Source organism: Crocodylus porosus, unplaced genomic scaffold (assembly GCF_001723895.1).
Source record: "Crocodylus porosus isolate Cpor-Errol unplaced genomic scaffold, CroPor_comp1, whole genome shotgun sequence".
Lineage (NCBI taxonomy): Eukaryota > Metazoa > Chordata > Crocodylia > Crocodylidae > Crocodylus > Crocodylus porosus.
Window position 1 is genome coordinate 50418775 of NW_017728906.1, and position 16332 is coordinate 50435106.

A 16332-nucleotide genomic window follows, 5' to 3' on the forward strand; every position below is an offset into this window, starting at 1 on the left:
CGGACTAGATGATCTACTCAGGTCCCTTCCGACCCTGGAAACTATGAAACTATGACTTTTAGAAGGTATGTCCTCCTTTGCTAGTCTTGATATACAACTGGACAAGAAACTCAATAAAATATTTCCACCCTTGCTACTTGGAAAATCCCATAGCTCTTCTAAAGACTGATCTCTGTTCTACCACATCTTTTATACAGTCTTTAAGAATCATTATCTTATGTGCCATGTATCTTCAAACAAGTCTATATTAAAAAGTCTACTGGCTGCATCTTCTTTTTAGTGTGAATTTGAGGAATTTAAAAACCAGTGTTCAAAGTTTAGTATTGGGACCTGGAAAATTCAAAAACATCAAGCAAGCTAATAGGACTGTGCAAAGCTTCAGTCACTGATTTGATTTGGAGGAGATTCGGCCCAATTTGGTGGCTGAATGTCCGAATCAAATTGGGAGACCCATTAATCTTTCCGAATTGAATCAAAGCCTCTATTTGATTCGGAGAGATTGAATGATTTGGCCACAGACATAGCTTTACATATCTCGAGGTACCAGGCAGCTCGTGAACCCTGAGATGGTGGAGCAGATGGAGTTTCTCACGGGAGTGTGGGGGAGTCCCCTGTGCACTCTGCAGTGGACACAGAAATGGACCAGAACTACTTCTGGTCCACTTCCAGGTCTGCCATAGAGTGCACAGGGGACCCCCCACCCCCAGCTTAGCAACTGGTGCTTCCTGGGTCTGGGGGGCACCCAGGACCCCCCTCAGCTGAACACTGAGCCAGGGGGCCACAGAGCGGGGTCCTCCGCACACTCCATGGCAGACCCAGAAGTAGACCGGAAGTAGTTCCGGTCCATTTCTGGGTCTGCTGCCAAGCATGCAGGGAGTCCCTCTGCATTCCTGTGGAATGCTCCACCCACCCCACGATTCAGCATTCACGAGCCATGCCTGGTACCTCGAGGTATATAGAGAAAACATATATAAGCTGTGTCTATGGCTGAATCCAAATCCAAACTGAATATGCCCTGCTTTGTACACCCCTACAGGTAAATATTCTTGCAAGCAGCTAAAGAATAAATTCTAGGGATCTCTCTCTCTTTGTTGTGTCAGGTACCCCTGTAATTTTCAGTTGATTGTAGGTAAGACTTTCACTGGAGGGTTGGCAGTTTGAACGTAAAATATGCCATGAAAGCTTCTCTGAAACCAGAGAGAGAGCCTTCATATCTGATTTTGTACTATTGTAGTACATCCATCAGTCATCCAACATTGGAATGGCTCGTGTGGCCTTAATTACAAGTGTATCTGCTGCCAATTTTTTTCCAGCAGAAACATCACAGGCCCTGTGTGCCTTAATCAGGGTATAGGGTTGGGAATTTGGCTGTCTTGTATTTTGGCCACTTTCAAAACCTGCAGCAGTAAAATAGTGGCCTGCTGATTAGTTCAGAGGTTTTGAGCCACTTTTTCCTCTGCAGAAAGGGCATGATGTTCCAGGATCTTGTGAGCCAAATGGAAATGGACATTAGAATTGGAATTTTTGGGATCTTTACCTCCCACTTTATTTAACTTATTTTCAGGAAATTAGGGAGTTTGTATCCTTCAGCCTGCCCTGGTACCCTGACACCCTTCTACCATAATGTAACAATTTTGGGAAGTCATTTTCAGCTGTCTCAAAGATCGGGAAATCCTTTGATAAGGAAGGTCAAAAGGCTTAAGGCAGGAGGGTACTGCTGCTTAGGTGTTGGGGATTTAGGTGACAATGAACAGTTTAGCATCTCTGAAATCAACACATCCATAGGAAGGGAAAGGTAGGCCACTTGCATACACTAAATTGCAGGGCCTCCAGTCACAGGTGTAAAACCAGATTGAAATGCCTCTCCTTCTAAGACATTGTGAAGGTTTATGGGTTTTTTATTGTTTTGTGTATGATGAACTAGTTCCATGAGGGGAAAAAATCTGTAGTGCAAGGTGCAGTAACTCAATTGGCTAGTCACAGCTTTGAATAGATGGGCACCTCTGTAACTCCAAGGTGGCTAAACTATTGCATAAACCAATCTCTTACATGTTTCAAACTTTTTCTTAATTACCATTTTCACTGATCCACCTTGAATCTATTTTATGTGTCCCTTGCTGTTATAACCAGCATGTGATTTATGGGCAGACATCCTCATTAGAGAGAATTATTATAGTAGTATGATCAGAATAATAGGAATCTTGGACTAGCTAGTGACCTCCTCTTTTGAAAATAGCATCTCGTACAGAATGTATCTGATGTCTGTATGTTTGCTTTAATTATAGAAGGAAAGGGAAAAAAAAAGTCAAGGTACACTACTGGCTGATTTAATAAATGCCTCTCTCACAAGCACCTTAAAGCAGCTTTTTAGTGTAGGACAGTCAGAGTACTCATTAAAATACATGATCTGCATATTAACTGTAATGGTTAGTCATTATATTGTAATGAGCAGTATAACAATTGTACAAACTGAAATTGGTTTTGAGTGTATGTGGGAGAAGAGTGGGAAGTGAACAAGATGCGTGGAAGCACCTGCTTTTAAATGAGCAGCATAGTAAAATCGTCTTGTTTGCAGTGCTCAAGGTTACAAGATGATCAAGAAAAATTGCTGCTTAGAGGCAGTAAATCAAAAATTGTTAGAGCTACCACTTAATTACAAGTTTCTCTTGGCCATTACTTAGATGAAAGGTAAATGGAGGTATCATTATTTATTTGGTTATCATTAATTTCTGTCCAGTTACTTTTTCTGAGAGCAGATATTGCAGTACATATGTGCACTGTATGATAAAGTGTATATGCAATCATTTCATTTCCCGCTACAAAGTCTTTGGTAGTTTCTGATAGTCACAAAATGACCACTGCTCTGAAATGAGTTGCACCAAAATTAGATATAGAGAAAAAAAGAGAAGGGGTAAGTATAGACCTCAGAGATTAGAAGTAAACATGCACAGTGGCCACTTAATCCTTATACAAACAGGTCTGACAGTACTTGCATTTACTACTTCTTACTGTTATTGATTATTTGTGCTACTAAATAAATTCATATTAAAGGTTTATTCTTGCTTTCTCAAATAGGCAAATAGCCATAAAATTTAACAATAGGTAACAATAGAAGTTTATTAATTTACAGTCACATGCTTGGATATTATTTTTTCCTATAGGTGGGTCCGTCTGTATATTCCTCTTCCTAATCCTACATACGAAACCCTAAAACTGGAAATTTTGAACAGCAACCCTGGAAATTTTTCAGTTGAGGCAGACCCAAGCAAGCCTGTAAGTATTTAAAAATAATCCCTAAAAATCTTTCCTTCACATAATGCAGTGACATAGTAGAGCTGCCTTTTTTAGATTTCCTGAAATAAATTACTTGTTATATCATTCATTTAGAATGCACATTTAAAATACACAACATTGTGCCAAGGATAACAGGTGCCATATAAATAAGAATATCTGTCCTAGACAGTCTACAGCCTAAAGACAAGAGCAGTATGTTCTCACAGAACACGGAGATAGAATTTGGCAGACGTGGACATTATTTCTGCATTACTTTGTGGAATGATTTTGAGGAAAACTAGAGAGTGTGTGTAGCAAAAATTAGTCAGGAGTAGGTGTTAGGAATGAATAGAATAGTCATTTTAACTTCTACAATCCTCTCAAGGTCTTATGAAAGTAACCAGGCAATGGTTTCATTAGATTATGCTTTACTAGTGAAGCTCTAATGTAAATTAACTGTAGAAGAAAATCCCAGGTGTATAAGAGTTTTGACTGACTGCCTCCCATCAACTGTGGATAAGAGTTTTATCATTTTAGGCACAGGGAAGCTTGAAGTAAATACCCTGAATCAGTTAATTCTATAAACTTGGATACTGTTTTCTCTTGAGAAAATCTTAATGGGTTTATGTGTACACCCTCTTTGTTTCCGTTTCACTGGTGTCCTTTGCTGGAAACCCTACCCTTGTGTAAACTGGCCACTATTTGGATCCTTTTAAGGATAGACTTACTGCTTTTATGGAGACTCTGTCCATGCGTAGCTCCCATTGGCATCACTCGTTATGTCCAGGTAGTCAGATTATCTGATATTTGGATATTAATTTGTTGTCCCTGATTGCTCAATAAAAACGTTTTGCCCAACTCGTGTTTGCTGGGTGTGTCTATACAAGATGCTAACTGTGTAGTAGCTGAATAATACTGCTCAGTAGCACATCAAGCAAGGACAGTGCTAATATACTACTACATAGTATTATTAAACTACTGTACAGTAGCATCACTTAAAAAACTTCTGCTGGCTGTACCAGGCAGTAATTCCAGTTAGTAAACCTTATTTAGTATTTGCTTATGCAAATAATAAATAAATGTGCAGTAACCATTGTGTAGTAGCATCTTGTGTAGATGCACCCACTGTGTACTGGGAATTAGTGTTTGTGTAAGAGGTATTGTTGTGAAGGTGAGATTATGGATTATAATATGTACTTGCATTACATTTGTTTATCCCGCATTTTATTTTTGGTTGAGCTACAGTGGCATAGCTCATTACTACAGTAGCATAGGATTGGCAGGCACTAACTGTGATGCTGCAGCTACTGGGCAGTAGCTTGTTGTTACTGCGTAGTAGGGTCAAAAAGAAAAGCAAGTACTGAATGACTGTGCAGTATGAACTGCGTAGTCAGAGGCATGCACAGACGTGCCCACAGGCATTGATCATGGCCCTACTGGCCATAATTACAGTCTTCTGGCCCTAATAGTGGCCTCCAGCGTCCCTAATAGCAATGCCTATGACTCCAAAGTCTTATTCTATTCTCCTTGCTGGGCCCTCTAATCTTATATCAGATTCAGCCCACTGGGTCCCTGATCCTTGCAGGGCTGCTCTCTTGCTGGCTTCCTTTTAGGGCTCAGTGGATAGTGACTCTAAGGCAGCCCCTGTAGCCTCTAACCACCCCTGTAGCCACATCCAAATCCCTGGTTAAACACAACTCAAATAGAAACCAGCTGGTTTCCAACTCAAACTTAAACCCCACCTCCGGTCTCTACTCTGTTATAAACTCCATCCCCCGTCTGCTGGGTCTCTCAAAGCCTTTTGGGTACTTCTCTAGGTCTGCACCTTTCCCTCTATAGCAGCTCATGCTGGCAGGGGCTCATCTCCTTCAGATATTAGGGTCCAGATGTCTCCTCTGCCCCTGAGACCAAGATTTACATCTCCTGAGTTCCATCCTTTTCAGTGATGTGCTTCTCCGAGTAGCCACCGGTGTCCACTTAGTTCAGTGGGCAGCCTGTTCTCATCTGCTGCATTTTACCCACTGAGCTGCAGTTGTTACCCTCCTGCCTTGAGCCCTGTCTTGTTTGGCTATTGCTTGGCAGCTAGTTTCCAAATAGTTACTTGCAATGCTATGACCTGTATCTTCAGCTTCCTCTAGTTGCCTACTCTCCTGCAGCTATCCCTTGCCCAGATGCTTGCATCTGATTTCAGGACTTTCCTGGGGCACATTGCCTCTTAAAGTATCAGAGTCCCTTAACCCCTATTATATATAGAAGGAAAAGGAGTGTGGAGGGATCTGCAGAAAGACCCTGGCACGGAAGAGGCAAATGTAGTACAGAAAGGCACAGAGGATACAGAGTCCCTGACCTGCAGTGGAAGATGGGATGGAGATGCACCCAGCCCTTTGGATTAAGTAAAGATGTGAGGAAGGTTTAAGTAAGTATGTGAAATAGAAGGGAGTGAGAGAACAGCACACAGGGAACAGAGGGGTTTGAGGAGCACCTGGTATGTCCAGTGAGTTTGGTTAACACAAGGTACAGGCTGTGCAACTTACATGCAATGAAAAGCCAGGAAGGCCCATAATAAATGTTTTATAAAAAGTGTGTAAAGAAAATAAAAATTAATTTCTTTAACTTACATATTACTTTTATATTGCATCTTTCATAGCAAATAAGATATAGTGTATGTAGGACAGCAAATAGTAAGTATTAGTTTATTCCAGTCAGTTTTTTCATCTGGAGCACATTAACACTGACAAATTAAGTGATATCTGGATATATTCTGCCACTAATCATTTCACAGATCAGTATTTGAACTCATAGCCAAATAACGTCATTTTGATTCGGATATTATTAGCTTGCAACAGATAGATTTTGGAAGAACTTTAGAGGGTTTACACATATTATGTTCACATCATTAGCACAGAAATGGATTAGAATTAATTAGCATGACTCCTGACTCATGCAGATTGCATGTGAACTGTCCAAGCAGTTTTTTAAAGAATCTTTTCTGTATTCAGTTTGTTAATTCATTACCAGAGGCTTACCTGTTCCCAATAAACAACATGTGGCTTAGAGGGGAAAAAAGACAATTAAAAATAACTTCAGTAAAGTTTACTTTTTAATGCAATTTATGGTATATGCACCGGGCTCTGATGTGGTCTTTTGAGATGCAATATTTATCCCCCATCCCTTTTTTCATACAGTTTTTTAGTATTTTTATAACCAATGAGGTGCTTTTTTTTCACCCAGAGAGTCCTTAGAGCTCTGCGTAACCTGACCACTCCCATTCTCCTCTCATGGCAGCCCTGTCTTTAGCAGAACCAGATGGAGCTCCCTTCTAAAGTACATAAATGGTTTGCTTTTAATGGTAAAAGGAGAAAGTGATAGGTAGATACTCTGTTCTTCCAGGAAGCTGACTATCTTGCCTATTTAGCATTTTAATTTTCTGCTTAGCGTATCTAGAGCAATTTCACTTCCAGCAGATGACTGTTGTGACCAAGTTGCTTGGTCTTTGTGAACTATAACCTGGTATTGTTGAGCAATGATTTAGTGATGGCTTTATTTTTCATCCTACCTGAGCCTCTCTGTGATATCTTAAGCAAGCCACCTGTCCTAAATATTCCTGATTGTTTTTCATCTGTAAAGGAGGATGATGATGGGTTTTTACTAAAGAGAGAATTCTGATCCTGACTTGATTTGTAAAGTGCTTTGAAAGATCTTCGAATGGATGGCAGGGTTAAATGGATGTTAACCACCCACTGAATGTTAACTGAAGGATGTTTATATTTGCTTATGTAACAAATAGAGTGGTGGAAGCAAGGACAAGCAACAGTTAAAGAAAGTTAGTGTAGTAATTTTAAAATTATGAATTAAAAAAAATAAATTGAATATCCCATGAAGCTCTGAAGATTTATTTTTAAACTTTTCAAATAACTTACGGTTGAAAATATTCATCTGTCAGTATCTAGGGTACCTTTAACTTAGGATAATTTCAGTCATTAGAGATATTGGGTCATCTCATATCAACAAATATTTTGGAGGCTATTAGAAGAAACATTTTTTCCTCACAGCTTTTTTACAATATTGTTCCACAGTTGCAGGAACTTCAATATTTACTCCTATGATGAAGTGAAGACAATTTCCTAACTGCTGACAGAAATAAGCAGTCATATACTATAACTTTAGATATATTTTGGAATAATCAACCTCCTTTACTTGTGTTGAAGGTTTAGAGGAGCAGATCTTCTTTGTTACGCTGCAGACAGAGAAGATAGATGTTATAGAGATATGGATATCCTTAAACAAAAACCTCAAACAAACAAAAAAAACTTCCAGAATTTTTAGACTTTGCATTTTACAGTATGATTATAGAAAACAGTTCATTAGTAACAAAATATCAATTTACATATCAGTAAATGGGAAATAGACAAGGTGTGGTGAATAGATGTAATCTGCATTGTTCTGGGCACATCCAGACGATACATCTTCAATGCCACATGCCACACAGTCAGGCATTCTTCATGATGCAAGGGTGTGCTGGAAAAAAAAACTGGAGCAGCGCACTCATGGGCAGTGCACACCACTAAAAAGTGGAGCTGTGATGCCCAGAGCTGCACGGTGGCTGCCAGCCAGGCTTTGTCCAGAAGGATGGCTGCTGCTGCAGCCCCGGGAGGCCTCCAGGACCCCAGGTAAGGCTGCTGGGGCCAGCGCAGTGCAGCCTCTACTACTTCTGGGATAACTTGCTGCATGCCAGAGCATGCGTGGCACAGGCATTCCCTGGGGACAAGTAGCTGCGGCGCAAAGTGCACTGTTGCTGCTTGTCCCAGGAAAACCAAATGCCTGTGCTTGTCTGGACGAGGCCACTGAGTGTAAATGAAGAAAAGCTCCATAACTGTAAGCTCTAAAATGACACCCACAGTTTTAACCAGTTCTTTGATTGAGATTTAAAACAAGTTTGGTCAGTGTAACAGGGGGCTGCTTGGGGCCGATCTTGCTGTAGCCTGCTCACCTGTTCCTGGGCTAACCACCCACATTCTCATCCACCACGCCTTGTTGTTAATTAGTTAAATAGAGGTTAATAAGCGGGAGGCTGCTCATTTCATGCCCCAGTGCCAGCAGGTGCTATCTGCAGCTCCTTTCCTCCCCTACACCGCAGCCCAAGCCTCGCAGATGTCATCTATAGTTCTCATCCTCACCGGCCCTCACACTGGGCCCCAGAATCCTACTATTGAACCCCACCTGAATTCCTCTCATCAGGTGGTCTCTTTCACCTTCATACTGGTCAACATAGCTCCCTGAGCTGCTTCCCCTTCAGGTGTGAGCCCCACACCGGGACCTTCGGCTCACTAGCCCTGGCCCACTTCCAGGCCAGCTGGAACCCCAGGCCCTCAGCTCTTGAGCATTGCTCATGGTGGGCCCCACCAGACCTTCGACCATCCCAGTCTTGGGCCCAGCATGGACCAGTAAGGGGAAGTTCAGACAGGCCTGAGTCTGTGGCCTTACCCCTTCTCCATGGGGTCCACCTTCCCAACCCTCCAACAAGAGTAGCCCACCCAGTTGTGGGGGCTAGGGGTTAAGGCGCCCCAACCCACCTTTCACCAGGGTGGTAACTGCCCTGGCATTTCACGGGGGCTCCCACACCACTGAGAGCCCCACAAGGCCACCCACTCCCAGCAGGGTGCAGTTTTAGGTAATATCCAGGACCAGGAGCCTCCTTACCATTCCCTACAGCTCCTCCCTTACCTCCAGATGATATCAGCAGCTCTCCAGCCAGGCAATGTTGTTACCTGGCCTCCAGTAGCAGAACTGCCCTGTTTATATGGGCAGCCCCAGATCCAAAATGGCTGCCCTCATCAGGAACCTGGCAGCTGCCAGCTTCAGGCCCTTAAAGTGGCAGGTACAAACAGTGCCCTGCCACAGTCAGTATCGTTTGTGTTGCTGTTATTAGCTCTGTCTTGCTTAATTTCAGTCAAAGTCAAAAGAAGCATGGCTGAAATATTTCAAGAGATTATTTGCTGTATTCTTTACTTTAGTGAAGGTGCTGGCAGTCTAGGGGTAACAGACTTTCCTGATGTCTAGATCAATTAAGTTCATGTATCCCTGAATTTTTGGGTGCTTAATGAAGCCTAACTGAAACTCAAAAGACCTAATTTTCCTGTCAATCTGGTATAAATTAGGAGCAGTTCCAGTGAACACAGTTCAAAACCGTGAAAGTAAGAATTGTAAGAATGCCTGGTAGTAACTTTACCAAGAGGCACTGCCATGCCTAGGGTCAGGAACAACTTAGTTAGGGAACCTTTGGAGGGGCTGGACATATTTAAATCAGTAGGTCCAGATGCTTTTCACCCGAGGTTGCTGAGGAAATTGGCGGGGGTCATAGCGGGGCCCCTGGCACGGCTCTATGAGCACTTGTGGGGCACTGGCCAGGTACCAGAGGATTGGAAAAGGGTCAATGTGGTCCCCATTTACAAGAAGGGGAGAAAGGAGGACCTTGACAATTATAGGCCAGTCAGTCATACCTTGGTCCTTGGGAAGACCTTTGAGAAAATCATCAAGGAGCACATCTGCAAGGGCCCAGCAGGGGGGTAATGCTCAGGGGCAACCAACATGGGTTCAATGAGGGCAGATCCTGCCTGACTAATTTGGTTTCCTTTTATGATCAGGTCACAAAGTCCCTGGATGAGAGTGTCGAGGTGGATTTCGTCTTTCTGGACTTTAAGAAAGCCTTTGACATGGTTTTCCATTGCATTCTCTTTAAAAAACAATGGTGACTGGAGCACTGATGCCTACACAGCCAAATGGGTGGCAAATTGGCTAGATGGTCATACCCAGAGAGCGGTGGTGGATGGGTCATTTTCGACTTGGAGGGATGTGGGCTGTGGAGTCCTGCTGACAACACCAAGTTGTGGGGCAAGGTGGGCATGCTGGAGGGGAGGGACAGAATCCAGCTAGATCTTGACAGGTTACAGAGGTAGGTGTATGAGAATAGGGTGGAATTCAAAGCAGAGAAGTGCAAGGTGCTGAATCTAGGGAGGAGGAACCAGCAACACACCTATAGGCTGGGGAACACCCCTCTTGTCAACATGGTGGCTGAGAGGGATCTTGGAGTCATTGTTGACTCCAGGATGAACATGAGCCGCCAATGGGAGGAAGCAGTCAGTAAGGCTAACCTCACCTTGCCATGCATCTACAGATGCATCACAAGCAGGTCGAGGGAGGTGATCCTTCCCTTCTATGCGGCGTTGGTCAGGGCACAGTTGGAGTACTGTGTCCAGTTCTGGGTGCCGCATTTCAAAAGAGATGTGGCTAGCATTGAAAGGGTCCAGAAGAGGGCCACTTGTATGGTCAAGGGGAAGCGAGGCAGGCCCTATGAGGAGAGGCTAAAGGGCCTGAACCTATTCAGTCTCCACAAGAGGAGGCTGAGAGGGGATCTGGTGGCCATTTACAAACTCACCAGGGGGACCAGTGGGAATTGCGGTAGGCTCTGTTTCCCCAGGCACCACCCAGGGTTACTAGGAATAATGACCACAAATTGTTAGAAGGTTCAGGCTGCACATCAGGAGACATTACTTTACAGTTAGGGCTGCCAGGCTCTGTAATGGGCTTCCAAGTGAGGTGGTGCTCTCTCCTACCTTGGGGGTCTTGAATAGGAGGCTGGACAGATATTTGGCTGGGGTGTTATGACCCCGGTACCTGTTCCTGCCCGGAGCAGAGAGTCAGACCTGATGATCTGTTTAAGTCACTTCAGACCCCAAGCACTATGACACTAAGAGAGGTTGGCAGCAGTGATGCCTCATGGTCAAGGATGAGCATTCCTATGGGTCAAGTAAAGGGTTATAGATGAGCTAGCTGATGGCTAAGAAGGTCAATCCTAGAGCTTCAGACTCCCTGGCAAATGTCACAGGTGGTGTTTAAAGGATGAGTCGGACCATGCATTTCTTGGTCTTGTTTTCTTTCCTTCTGCTTCTGTTGTTTTTCTGCCTCCAGGGTGAGATGGTTTTCACCAAAGTAAGATATACCTTCTCTCACAAGGCATCACCATGTAGCCCTGTCCCAGGATAGTTTTTCTCAATTTGTGGGGTCAATGCCACATTTATTAACATTCTCCTTGAGGGTGTCTTTGAAACATTCCCTCTGTCACCTGCATGCCCTTTGTCCTTGGTTGATTTGGGAATATAGCAGTTGTTTTGGTAAATGTACATCAGACATGCACATACAATGCCATGTCCACCACAGCTGATGTTGAATGATCAATGGTTCCAAACTGGAGGTGTTAACATCTCTGAGGACACTGGCATTTGTTCAATGAGTCTCCCAATTTATGCCAGGGATCTTCTGGAGGTAGCACTGGTGGATGCTGTGGGATGGATTCAATGTTTTCATCAGTCACCATCAATTCTCAGTTCAGGAGCTTTTGGTAGTGCTCCTTCCAGCAGTTTCTGATGGACTCATTGTCATTGAGGAGTGTACTGTCATCTTTATCTAAGTACGATGAGTCCATAAGAGCTTGGTTCATACACAGTCTTGATTTCACTGAAGAAGCTCCACATGTTACAATTGTTAATAAACTGTTAGATTTCTTTTTTCTTCTCTTCCTGCCATTTGTTTTTAATTTCTGAAATATTTTTTTGGGCTTCAGTTTTAAGCCTTCAAAAAGTTCCCTGCATTTGACTGGATGTAGGATGATTTTGTCAGTCACAGAAAGCTTTTCTCTTCTGATCAATAAGGATTATCATCTGGGCATCGTTTTTGTCAAACTAGTCCTGATGGCAGGTGATAAAGCCGGTGGATTTCATACAGACCTCATGGATGGTCTCATTTAGAGGTAGCTGGTCTTCCTCAACACTTGTGTTACTATTTTTAAGCCTAAAATTGGCAAGTTTCTTGCTGAGAAATCTTTGGAGGGCTTTCAAGTATCTAGAGGTCTGAAGGCATTTGAAGTTGTACTGTCTTCAGGCTGATTTGGGTTGTTTCTTAAGTTTCACTGTAAGCCTAATGAACGTGATTGATCTCACTTCAGTCTAGCTGTCATTGGCTTCTCTCACGATATGCATGGTATGAATGTCTTTTATATCACACGCATTTACGATGACATAGTTGAGGAGGTGCCATTGTTTCAAACAGGGGTGTTACCAGGTTGTTTTGTACCTGTCATATTGTCTGTAGATAGTGTTAGTAATGACAAGGTCATGCTCTGCACATTTACTGAGTAAAAGAATGCTGTTGGAATTGGCCTTGCTCACGTCTTCCTTCCCCATGTGGTCAGGTCCTAGCCAACTCTTGCATTGAAATCTGCAAGGAGGATGATCTTATCTTTTTTCAGAATGAGAGTTAGGATTTCATCAAGGTCAGCATAAAACTGGTCCTTCTGTTTTTCCTCAGAATCAAGTGTTGGGGTGTATGCACTGATGATGGTAAGAAATCGTTGGTCAGTTGGAGGCAGAGCATCATGAGGTGCTTGTTAATGCCAACAGGGAATTCAGTCATACTGCTCATAATGTGGTTCTTAATGGAGAAACCAACTCCATGTATTTGCCTGTCATTTGCAGGTTTTCCTTTCTAGAAGAACATGTGGTCACCCCCTTCCTCCCTCAGATGGCCTTCGTCTATATGTCTGGTCTTACTGACAGCAGCAATATTGATGTAGTACCAAGAGAGTTCTCAGGTTATAGTTGTTCTACATTCAGGTGTTTTACAGTTTGAGTCATCTAGTAGGGTTTGTACATTCCAGGATGCACAGGACATTTTTGTTTCATCCACAGTTTGAGTAATCCCCCATGGAAGGGGCTATCCAGTTGGGTAAGATAAGGTGGGACAACCTATGTTTGGGGCACCTTTTCTAGCACTGTACCCATGCAGGGTGTGGAGAGGGGATCCTAAAAAAGAATTGTTTAGTCATGATCACAGATGATGAATCACCCTCCTGTCCCACTCCAAGACTGAAGTGACCAATACACAACTGTCATCTGTGTGTGGATCCATGACTAGGGACTCCTGGTGATGATCACTTTGTCTGTCCCCATCACCACTCATCCATTGCAGCAGGATTTTGTAGATGTTTGGATATTGGTGTTGGTTATTGTGGTGGATGCTGGATCGAGTGGGAGAAGACTACACATAGCTTGTTTTACATAAGGAGGCCACTGCACATGGCTAACTGCATGGATCTTGGTGGAGAAGAAACTTGCTTCCAGTGGCAAGAAGTTCCAAGACAACTGGGGTTACTCTTCCACCGCAACCTTTATTTGTCTTCAGAGCCGTTGAGTAGCATGCCTTTTTCATCTGCCTGCTCCACCATTGAGGTTTTTATGTTATGTTTGACTGCTCTTTGTCTGATACTTCACCTTTGGCCTTACCACTATGGTAAGGCCAAGTATTGTTCTTATGATCATTGGTACACACAAGCCTCATCAAGGTGGCTGTCCATGGAGAAGACAAAGAGAGGCAGTTAGTTTCTGTATTTACTCAAATAGAAGACAAGGATTTTTCCCCAATCAGCTTGGGGAAAAAGCCCCGCATCTTATAATTGCATACAAAGACATTTTACAAAATGCATTGTCTATCACTAAAATGCTGCCAAAAGCAGCATGTTCTCAGCTATGGAAACTAACTATGAAGTTGATTAAATACAGCCAACACTGAGCTGTATTACACACTGTGACTATAAAACATATGGCCCATATTGGGCAAACATGTTGATGGGAACCTACCACAAGGATAGCGCAGGCAGCCTATCTGAAATTGGTAGTGCCCATTAAGTGCAGTCCCCTTCCCAGCACTGACTCTTATTCAAGTCATGGTAAGCCACTACATAGCATACATTTTGACTTTCTCTTCACACCCACCACTGAATTCTTCTTTCCCATTTCCAATTATTTCTGTTTCTTCACCAGCCTTAAATGTCTGGCAAACATCACCAAATGGGGCCCCAAACATCTCACCCAGAATCCTTCTGTTGCCCCTTCTTTCAGCTTGTCACAGGATTTGTGTGGCCCCACCCTCTGTGGGGTGTACCTGGACTAGGTTGCCCTGTGTCTCATCTGCATATACATTTTTGGAGACTCCCAGGACTTCACAAGAATGCCTGGTCCGTTATGACCTGGAGACTGATTAGCACATGGATCCTTTGTGGGAGATATCTGGAGTACACACACATAATGAGCAGTACTTAGCTGTAGGGTCACCATGACTTGAAATGCTGTCGACTCTACTGGGACCCAGCCAGTTGAACTATATGCTAAATCACAAGCCTTTTGGCTTTGAACTAATATGGAGGATTGCTTTGGGGCTTTCCCAATAGCTTGTTCCTTTGACTTTTTGGTTAGGGGCAAGTGCGACTAGGGGGCACCTTTACTCCAAGGTGTCTGAGTTTGGGGCTTGTATGTAGGATGCCTGCCTTGCATTTGGGAGTATCTGAAGTCCCCATATTGATGGGTCTGGGAGGCAGAATACTTGCTGGCAATAGCATCACACAAATGTGAATGATTGAGTTCTGCTCAGTTGAAATTTGGAACTTAATTCAGAATTGATTTGACTCTGGAAACAAAATTTTATTTAAAAAAATGTACTATATATAACAAGGTATAAAAGGATTGCTTAAATGTGTGTTTATGGGGAACCTGTGCTAAAACTTGCAGCAAAAAAGGTAACATGCATCAATTCTGGATAAACTAAGTCTATAGGTACTATATGAAAATTATTACAGGTATATTTACTTCAAGGTCAGTGTTTTCAAATTTGCCCCTTACTTACATGTGCTCAGGGAGATGAGGGTCTGACAGCAAGAGGATGGGAAGGGACTACAAGGGGAAGTAGTTGGGGAAGGCAGAGGGCAAGGGGGCTACCTGACCCCCTAGATTTATTTTCCCTGTGTTTCAGTGAAGGTGGACAAATTCAAGGCAAATCTCCAATAATTAGATTCTATACCTGGAAAACTATATTATATTATATATAGATTTTCTCTATATAGACTCTAATTATTGGGGGTCATCTCATAATTGGGATCATCTTATATTTGAGTAAATACAATATGTTATTTTGAAATCTGGTAAGAGCAGGGTAGAGATGCATCTTACAGACTAAGGGCCCTGCCACATTTACATGTAAGATGTGACTTGTAACCCAGTCACATGTTAAAGAAATCAATGGTGTCATAAAACAAGGAATAAGCCACAACGTTATCCCACAAAAAAAAAAAAAAATGCAAAATAACTTTGTAGCTGGTTCCCATCATGCCATTAATTGAATGTGTGGCCAGGTGTGCCCCCATGGTTGGGAGCCCCATCAGCTGATGTGCCCCTGCAGCTGGGAGAACAGTCTGTTGATCCGGGCTCTTGGTCATGGATGCACACCATGTAGCTGATGGGGTCTGCCTGCACCAGCAGTAAGGCAAGATGGGATCTAATGCCAGATCCCACAATCACGCTTCTTGCCATGATAAAATACATTCAGAGAGCAGACTATCAAATAGGGAGAGTGATTTGAATACAAAAGACAGGAAAGAGAGGGAAAGCGGGGCAGCATTGGAGAGGCAAGTAATAAATCATAGGGACATAGGGCTCTAGAACGCTAATACAGGTAATGAGAAAAGAATCTGTAGTCTCCCTGTTTAGATCATACTTACACATTCCAGTCTGTGGATGATTTCTTGTTCCACAATTAATTGTTCAAGTTGAATTTTAAAGTTCTATTGGTTAAGAACACCTATTCTGAGGTTGTGCTGGAATGTCCAGGATGGTTAAAGTGTTTTGCTACAGGCTTTTGTGTGTTTTTAGACTTGATGTCAGATCAGCGTCCCCTCATTCTTTCATGGAGAGATTGCCATTCTGTCCATTGTAGGCAATAGAATGGCACTGTAAGCAGGTAATGGTATATTTGACATTAGTAGAGGAGTAGGTGAATGAACCTTGAATGTTATAATCCATATTATTTGGTCCAGTGATAATGTGGTTTGTGTTCACGAGAGGACAAATGTTTCATCTGGGTTTGTTGCCAGGCCTGAACCCTTGATAAGAATAGGAATTAGCTACCCTGTTGCAAGAGACATGTTTGAGGTAGGGGGCCGGTCTCTGAACTAAG

At 42.9% G+C, this 16332-nt stretch overlaps 1 protein-coding gene across 1 annotated transcript in view; it reads left to right on the forward strand.

Annotated features, from left to right (window-relative positions):
• Positions 1-16332, forward strand: part of CFAP47 (cilia and flagella associated protein 47) — a 734432-nt gene that overhangs the window by 537785 nt on the left and 180315 nt on the right. Inside the window, exon 54 of the mRNA XM_019528459.1 lies at positions 3162-3273. Coding sequence (XP_019384004.1) covers positions 3162-3273 — 112 coding nt within the window. The remainder of the gene's footprint in view (positions 1-3161; positions 3274-16332) is intronic.